The 9,250-nt window shown below is 30.7% G+C and overlaps 1 protein-coding gene and 1 long non-coding RNA gene across 2 annotated transcripts; both read right to left on the bottom strand.

Annotated features, from left to right (window-relative positions):
• Positions 1-227: 227 nt before the first annotated feature.
• On the bottom strand, positions 228-1,301 carry LOC136209385 (elongation factor 1-alpha-like). Its single transcript, XM_066000834.1, has 2 exons — positions 1,224-1,301; positions 228-1,131 (listed from the first exon to the last, which is right to left on the bottom strand). The coding sequence occupies exon 2, from the start codon at positions 1,119-1,121 to the stop codon at positions 510-512; it is 612 nt and encodes a 203-aa protein (XP_065856906.1). The 5' UTR covers positions 1,122-1,131; positions 1,224-1,301; the 3' UTR covers positions 228-509.
• A 6,597-nt stretch (positions 1,302-7,898) lies between these two features.
• On the bottom strand, positions 7,899-8,822 carry LOC136208662 (uncharacterized). The gene is made up of 3 exons (XR_010677222.1): positions 8,681-8,822; positions 8,363-8,430; positions 7,899-7,966 (listed from the first exon to the last, which is right to left on the bottom strand). It is a non-coding gene; the product is annotated as an uncharacterized lncRNA (long non-coding RNA).
• Between the last annotated feature and the right edge of the window lie 428 nt (positions 8,823-9,250).

The following is a 9,250-nucleotide window of genomic DNA, read 5'->3' as shown; positions in this document are numbered from 1 at the left end:
TATGTTGACCTAAATTAGAAATAATTAAAAAAATAAAAATTTGAATGAAATGGAGTTATGTATGGTCAACTTTTAATTAATGTTATATGCATAACATCACACAACATAAATGATTTTCCAAGTAAACATTTGTTGCCTATGGAGGACAATGCATGCAAACAAAACTATGGCTGGAAGAGTTGCATCCATCAAATAAACACCATACATTTTACTAATTAGGTAAATGATTCTGTCTAGAAACTGATATTTTATAAGTAAAAGCAATGGGTTACTAATATAACAAAAAAGAAAGAAAATAATGACATTGTGAGTTTCCCTTTTTTTTTTTTTTTTTTTGTCTTAGTGTCTTGATACATTTGCTAGCTGAATTGCAGAAATGCTTGAGGAATGTAAATATAAAATTCTCAAACTGTGAACATATTAATATCTGTGGGCAAAAAATAAAATACTAAAACAAGGCACTTCAAGAAGTCTCAATTGCTATCCGCATAACAGCTTCCTTGACAGGTTTACTTACTGGCTGGGACTTCGTTCCTTCTTCTCAATACTCTTAATGACACCATGTCTCTCGCCATAAAACGTCCAAAAGATGGATACTCTGAGAAACTTTCCACAACCATGGGCTTTTTGGGGATCATTTTGATCATAGCAGCATCCCCTTTCTTCAAGCATCTGGGCTCATCCTCCAGAACTAGTCCAGATTCCCTATCAATCTTGCAAAGGATATGAGCAAACTCGACAGCAACTTTGGCAGTATGGCAGTGTACTATTGGTGTATAGCCATTTCTTATTTCACTAGGGTGGTTCAATATAAACACTTGAGAGGTGAAACTGACAATTTCCTTGGTAGGATCATCCTCGATGTTAGAAGCAACATAACCAGGTTTCAAATCATCATTATTCACAATGAATCCAACAGTTTGACCTGCAATGCCCTCCGTAGCAGGTTCCAGATCCACCTTCAGTGACATGACATTACTTGTTAATCTAATGGGACCAAATGTGATCGACATTCCAGTTTTGATAACACCCATTTCAACACGTCCCACAGAGACAGTTCCGATGCCGCCAATCTTGTACACGTCCTTGATTGGAAGACGAAGGGGTTTACTGATATCCATGTTATTAGCTCTGCAAAAAAAAAGTATATGGAATAATCAATCTAAGATAGAGAATTTCCTATCTTTTTGCTTTAAATAAAACAAAACAGTAACAACTCTAACCCTAACAGAGATTAAGGAATGGCGTCGGTTGAAAATGAAGAATAAGGTAAGATTGATATTTCTTACTATACTTTTCGTTAATTCATTGAATCCAATCGACGCTTACCTATTAATATAATATTGTTAGGCTTGTCGAACAAGAAATCACTACATTAAGGAATGAAAGGAAAAAAATAGATCGTGGCCATTAATCCCGTATCAAAGAGATGGATGGTTCACATTAAAAGGAGTGAAGATAGAGTGTGTTGTCGTGCATCTTTGTTATGTTGTAGCTACTTCTAGAATGTGGTATAAGAGGAAATATCTTCTCAATGTAAATTAAATACAATTAACCAATTCCTCTTGCCTCTCTCTTAAACAAACCGGTACGATGAATTTAATAGGATTATGAAAACAACAACAAAAAAAAGTAGTTAATGGTATGACATTTATGTTTATGAAATTGATAAGATAAAAAAGAAAAGAATAATTGATGCATTTGTCCCATTTGGCATATTGGGAACCAAAACTCCCATTCTAATTATATATATATACATATATATATATATATATATATATAATTTCTCAATGATATTATCCATCCATGTATCTCTAAAATTGTATTAATTTAATAAATATATAAATGACTTGATATAACAAGTTACCAAGTTAACAAAAATTGATTTTATTATTTTTTTTATGTGATTTTCAACAACAAAATATTAATGAAGGAAGAAAAGATGAAATTGGATAATTGTTTTATTGTTGCTTTCTTTCCTTTTCAAGGCCTTCTTCATCTACTATCAACCCATGAACCTTTTCCCCATGAAAACACATCAAATCCTTAATTTCTCTTTTACAATTTGTACTAATCTAACAAATAAACAAAGGGTTTCAAAAAAAAAAAACAAACAAACAAATAGTTTTCCGTTCAAAACTTTCACTACCAATCAAATCTACCTTTTTAATTTGCATTATTCCACTCAAAGTTTCATTAATATTTATAGTACATTTTTCTTCAATTTTTTCTTTTCTAATGGTCTTTCTAAAAGTTTCCTTCTTTAAATTTTCAGATTTTTTACTAGTATTTAATAATTAATTAATTAACAAGTTAACATTTAATAAATGTCAAATGATGCATTTGATTAAATTGGAAATCAATTAATTATATAAACATTTTTATTATTATTACATTAACATTTTTTCCTATATAATTTTTGTAATTTTTTCTCATAACATCAAAGTTTCTAGTATATAATAGGCTTACCCCTGAACTTGTCCAAAAAGCTTGATCGCCCCCCTGAACTTTCGAAGTGTTTTGATAGTCCCCTGAACTTACATAAAATGTCCATTTAGCCCTCCTAAACTTGCGTAAAATGTAATCAATTAATCAATCGGTTGCAAAAAAAAGTAAGTTAAATGCGAAATATATATTATACACATCTTAGATTGTTATTACATAATTCATAAAATAGATTAAAAAGGAAGTGCTTACTTGCTCAACTATAAAATTTATCTCCTCTAATATTACAACCGCATATCTCGAACTTGATCGTTTTACTTTTTTAAAAACGTATACAATATATTTTCCGCATTTAACTTTTTTTTTTTGCAACCGGGTGATTAATTGATTACATTTTACGCAAGTTTAGGGAGCTAACTGAATATTTTATGCAAGATCAAGGGGCTATCGAGATACTTCGAAAGTTAAAGGGACCAATCAAGCTTTTTAGACAAGGTCATGAGGCAAATGATATATTAAGCCTCGATAGTTGAAACTATCCTTATTATTGATGATTTTGGGCTCTCTGTAAGGTCCAAAGTGGTTAATTAACTCAGTGAGTTTGTATTTTATTACAAAATCCAACTTGATTAATACTATATGATAGGCGATAAATTTCTTTAAGTTTGTTCAAAATGATTCAATCTTACTTTTGTAGTCCAAATCTAGCTTAATTTTTGGAAGTTTTACATTGGTGCGTAAAGATTGGTTCTGGACCACTTAGATGATGATAACACGTATATATACAAAAAAAAGAGCAAATTTGATTTAACAAAAAATATTACGCACGCACGTGTAAAATTCGCCCCCCAGTAGACGAATCATGTATTCACCACTAAACATAACGTAATGTAACAAATGTAATGTAATATAACGTAACGTAATATAATTTAACGTAACTTAACCTAACTTAGCATAACACTAAGTTATGTTACGTTATATTATGTTACATTACGTTATGCTAAATTACGTTATGTTATGTTATATTATGTTACTGATAACTTGTGAATTTCTCAATACCGAATTATATCCCTGTGATATGCCGTTGTGTTCGACCGGAGAAACTCCGATGCTTAAATCAGTTATATATCCAAAGAATAAAATGGTAATCTCAATGTACAGTAAAAATTAGGATTGTGTACTTGGAGAACACCTTATGGGGGGTATTTATGTACTTTTCTTATAACAATCCCATTAACCCCTTTTTAATGCCTTTTTAATACCTGAGGGATGTTTTTGTTCAGTTACACACTGATGGCCTTTAAAGTTCAATGAAAATCTTTTAGTGTTATTAACTCTTCACGGTTCTTTTCTAGGATCGGTTTTGAGTCTTTTGAATAATGTAACGTGACCTAACGTAACAAAACTTAGTGTAACATAATTTAAGATAACTTAGTGTAACATAACTTATTGTAACTTAGCATAATGTAACGTAATGTAACATAACTTAATATAACGTAATGCAATATAACAAAACTTAATGTAACTTAGTGTAATATAACTTAGCATAAAGTAACTTAACGTAACTTAATTTAATGTAACGTAACCTAACGTAGTGTAACTTAGCGTAATATAACTCAACGTAATGTAATGTAACGTAACGTAACATAGTGTAACTTAATGTAATGTAACATAACATAACATAACGTAACTGTGCGCATAGACTTTTTTTGACCCTAGTGATGAAACTATATTACCCGCATATGGTTTTTGTAGGTGGACTCTACGTCAAGTAGTACGAGAACATGAGTCAGGATCCGAAGACAAGCGGAATCAGCTATGAATTCGAGGGGGTTGGTGTTTGCAGTGTTGAGCGAGGCTTCTGCAAGGGATGCAGGTAAATTTTTGGTGCTGTTGTGGATGATTTGGCATCAACGGAATGAAAAATTATAGCGGAACATAGTGGCTTGAGTCTTTAGCACATCTCAGATTCTTTGGAAATTCTGTCGGACTAGACTCGGATACATCAGATTCGGCAAACTGAAGCAGGGGTTTGTCAGGTGGCAACAATAGGGTCTATGTGTGCTTTATGGCACGTTCCATCGGATGGCTCGCTTAAATGTAACGTCGATGCAGCGACATTCCTATCAAGTGGTCATGGTGGTATTAGTGTAGGGTTTCGTGATTCTTCTAGTAGTTTTGTTGCTGCTCGGATTCGACGGTTAGAAGGAATGCCTGAGGTTAGAGAGTGTGAAGCATTGGCATGAGTAGAAGCACTAATCTGCGCTGCAGAATGGGTTATTCGTGCGTGATCTTCGAGTCCGATGTCAAAATTGTTGTTGATGTCGTTAATTCAAGTTTGTCAGATGTTACTGAATTCGGGGACCCTAATCCAGCATTGTTGGTTTCTTCTTCATTCTCATGACTTTTTCTCAGTCAACTTTATACAGAGACAGGTAAACGGGATAGCTCATGCGTTAGCTAAAGAGTCTCGAGTTGCTATTAGTCCCGTTATTTTTTATCATTTACCTAATTATCTTGTGGGTGTTATTAATATTTTTTGTCCGATTGTGGCTTATTAAGTTAAGGGAAAATTACAAAACATGGTCAAATTGGAGGCCCATTTACATATTTAACTTATTTACTCAACCTACTACATATCTAGACTGATTTTGTGTGACTTTCCCATAATACCCTCAATATTTTCGCGCGTCTGTCTCCCTCCCGTCTGACTTCGCAGATTCGACCATATGCGAACACTGCGAAGCTAATGTTTGGATTTACTTAATGAATTTAGTTCGCATATGCGAATGCTGGATATGTTTTGAAGCTAATTTGCGAAGTGGTATATAACAAAAAAATGGTAAACAACAACGGATTCTAACATTATCAAAATTTACAACAAGATTGCCACAATAACAACATTCACATCATAACATTGGACTCCAGGATTCAATCCGGGTTCATACAAATCTACCTCTACTCAAGTTTGGGTAAGATTTTACAATCTTCTTTAGGAATTATGGGATAAACGTATCATGACCAGCATTGCTAGTGTGGTTAGAATTCCGCTTCGGTTTGATCGTAACACTGTTGAAGGATAAATGGGGCACTTTGCTAGGATTTTGATTGATGTGGACTTAACTAAGGAATTGCAATACAACCTGCATGTAGACATGGATTGTCTGATGCACTGGGTATTTCTTGAATATGAGAGGCTTTCTGATCTTTGCACTATTTGCAAGTCTGTTGGTCACTCTGCTGGTAGTTGTAGGCGCAACCCGGTGCATGAGGAGGCTAAAAAACAACAAGGCAAGCAACATATTCCTGAACCTCGTGTTGTCACCCAGACTTTGTTTTATTTTTTATTCCATAATCTTATTAAATTCATCTTATAACGAGTACGAGTTTGTTTAAGAGAGAGGCAAGAGGAATTATTTGATTGTATTTAGCTTACATCGAGAAGCAACTTTTGATATTTCCACTTATACCACATTCTAGAACTAGCTACAACATAACAAAGATGCACGACACCACACTCTACCTTCACTCATTTTCATCTGAACCATCCATCTCTTTTGATACGGGATCAATGGCCATGAACTATTTTTTTCCTTTAATTCCTTAACGTAGTGATTTCTTGTTCAACAAGCCTAACAATAATTTTTCAACAAATAAAGAAACTTGTTATAATCTTATTAATTCTCGCCACAAATCAATGTGATGGTATGATTACAAAGCTTATTGGACATCTTTATGAGATAATAACGTCATGTTAAAACTGTGTTATCTTTTATATATATACTAGTTTTTGACCCGTGCGATGCACGGATTCATTTTAATATATAAATATTAATAAAAATATAATCTAATAATTACAATTAATGACATAAAGGTACTATATAAATTAAATATTATTATTTTATTTTCACATTTACTTTAAATAATCTTTTTATAGATAAATATAATAATAGAATTAAAATTAATATATTATATATTATATTATGTTTTTTATCAGTAAAAAATGAGGAAGTGACACCTCAGTTCCATCGTTACTGTTTTATATAATATATAGATATGTAGAGAAGTAGAGAGATTTTAGGGATTAATTTAAATTCTATAGAACTCTTAGATATAGTACGGATAAAATAATTTTTTTAATAGATAAATATAATAATAGAATTAAAATTAATATATTATATATTATATTATATTTTTTATCAGTAAAAAAGGACGAAGTGACACCTCAGTTCCATCGTTACTGTTGTTTTATATTATATATAGATAGATTTTGTATTCTACTATTAATTATGTATATGTACTCTATATATTTAATTTATTAAAACAATTAATATATATTTGATTTATTAAAATAATTAATATTATATGTTAAATTTTAAATAGTAGTGAAATACTATTTGCAAGTAAAACGGAAGCAATGTAAATATAATAAATATATGAAAACCATGTATATATATAACTCACTTAATTGAGACGATTTTAAGATAACTTTCTAAAATAATTATATATTTATTAACTATAATTTAAACATATGAAAGTAAAAGCAGAAAAAATCAAATTTAAATTTTTTCCAAAGATTAAATAGCAAACTATTAAATTATTAATATCCCAAGAACTCTTTTGAAAAAATATATCCAAATAACTCAAGAATGAATTAATTCAATATATCAAAACGTATTTATTACTGACTTTTTGAAAAACTGAAGAGTTATTTAAATTTATAATATACATATCTATAGTTAATTAAATTTTAAAATAAATAAATGACAATTGATTAATTAATATATAAGTGATTAGTTAAAATAAACAATATTTAAAGTAATCTATTAGGGATTTGGTTTATCTCTTGATTACAATTAATTTGATTTTCTCTTCTTGCAAATATATATCTTTGCATTCAATTAATAAACAAATTGGTTATAAATAAATTGATGAACTATTTTTTAGGCATATTTTTGCTAAATGTCATTTGGAACCCTTCATAAACACAATAAAAGTATATCAAAAGCCATAGAAACCTAACCAATTTCAATAAGGATACTAAATAAAGAATTTTAAACTGTGACAGGTTGAACGTTAAAAAAAAAATCAAAGTATAGTTTTTGTTCAATTTATTATGGCTGCTAAAATACTATTGAACATTACGATTGGATACGAATTGGCTTTGAGAACTTTCTACCCATATTTGGGCCATCTATAACCATCATCCAGAAGATCAACTTTGTTGCCTATATTTGCGCCATATATAACCAAAAATTCCTTTCATAATTGCACATACTACTTTAATGTTTTTCAAAATTTTAAAAGTAATTCAATAGAACATCTTACTTGAAAATAAAGGGAAGTGAGAACACTAAAAGAAAAAAAAAAACACGATGAACTCACTTTGAGTGGATCACTCTGAAATAAGACTTAAAATGAACAACTCTATTAATATGTCTTTGAAATAAACTCTTGGATTTGTTTTAAATCTTTCCTCTCAGCTCATGAACTCTACTTATCCCCATCTCTTGAACTTCATCTGCAAAAAAAAAAAAATTAGAAAATTAGATTATTTATCCATTCTGTTAAACTAATAACAAAAACAAATTATAAAGTGTAGTTGTAAAAATTAAAACTAATGCAACCAGTAAGTAAAAGAAATACTTAGATTAAATTCTAACTTCACCAATCATAAAAGCATTCAAGTGAATAATCTATAAGAATTAACGGTCCCTATCAATTAATAAATAGGAACTCAAAGAGACTGAAAAGTGAAATAGGGAGCAGCCTTTCAAGAGGTAGAATAGGAAAATAAAAAGAGATATTAAGAAATTCATATGAATTGCGACTCATCACGTAAAATAAATAAAACCAAATTAGTAATATACTTCTTGTGAAAGCTATATCTAAAACGCATAATGGATTTTAATCTAACCTGAAGAATGCTGGAATCCATTTCGAAACCTAAAATCCCAAATTAATTGAACCAACATTGATTCGATTCTGTAAAATCAGGAAAAAGAGACTATAAGAAAAAAAAAATTAGAGAGAGGTTTAGTGGCAGAATATTTAAACTCCTGCAAATGCTAAATAAAACACTAAAAAACTGCGAAAGATTGAATAATGGAATGAATTAAGCATGCCACCAGTTCAAAGGCTAAGCATAATATATCTAGTACTCCTAAAAACGGTAGTTCATTATAAAAGCAAGATCTATGCATACCAAAATAGAAAATCTGCTTAGTGAACTTACTTCAATCAGTTGGTCTGCACTCTAAACGAATTTCAGGATCATCACCATAGGAGAAAACATGGAGTCCGTTGGCCATAGCATTTAGCTAATCCATCTCACCTGCAAATCCAAACCCCAACATTCAAACTTTTAATCGCAGGAAACCCACCTCCATTAACCAAATAACCCAAAAATTTAAAACAATTGAATTATACATTAAACATTGATTTAGAAGATAAGAATGAGGTGGGTTAGAAGTGGCTTAAGGAGCAGACATGTGAGGGGTTGTTGTAGACATGTGGGGGTTGTTCCTGAACATAAAAACAGGAAAACAAACATAAAGCTGAAAAAACAACAATGATGATTTGCTAATAGAAACCAACCACTTTGAACTTCTCACTGAAATAGAAAACAAAAAAGGACCAAAAAAAAGTGAATCTAAAACGAAAAAGAACAAAAACTGAATACAGAATAAAAAATGAAGAAAGATGCATAACCTGCTTGCCGAGATAAATTTGATATTGAAAAGAATTTTATAGCATCATCATAAATAAATTAAAAGAGGAGTTAGAGTCTTAGTCGGAGAAGAAG

Source organism: Euphorbia lathyris, chromosome 10, assembly GCF_963576675.1.
Source record: "Euphorbia lathyris chromosome 10, ddEupLath1.1, whole genome shotgun sequence".
NCBI lineage: Eukaryota > Viridiplantae > Streptophyta > Magnoliopsida > Malpighiales > Euphorbiaceae > Euphorbia > Euphorbia lathyris.
This window is presented reverse-complemented; position numbering and strand designations above follow the sequence as displayed.

Excerpts from the sequence above, each read along its gene's own strand:
- LOC136209385 (XM_066000834.1), bottom strand. The coding sequence starts at position 1,121 with ATGGATATCAGTAAACCCCTTCGTCTTCCAATCAAGGACGTGTACAAG.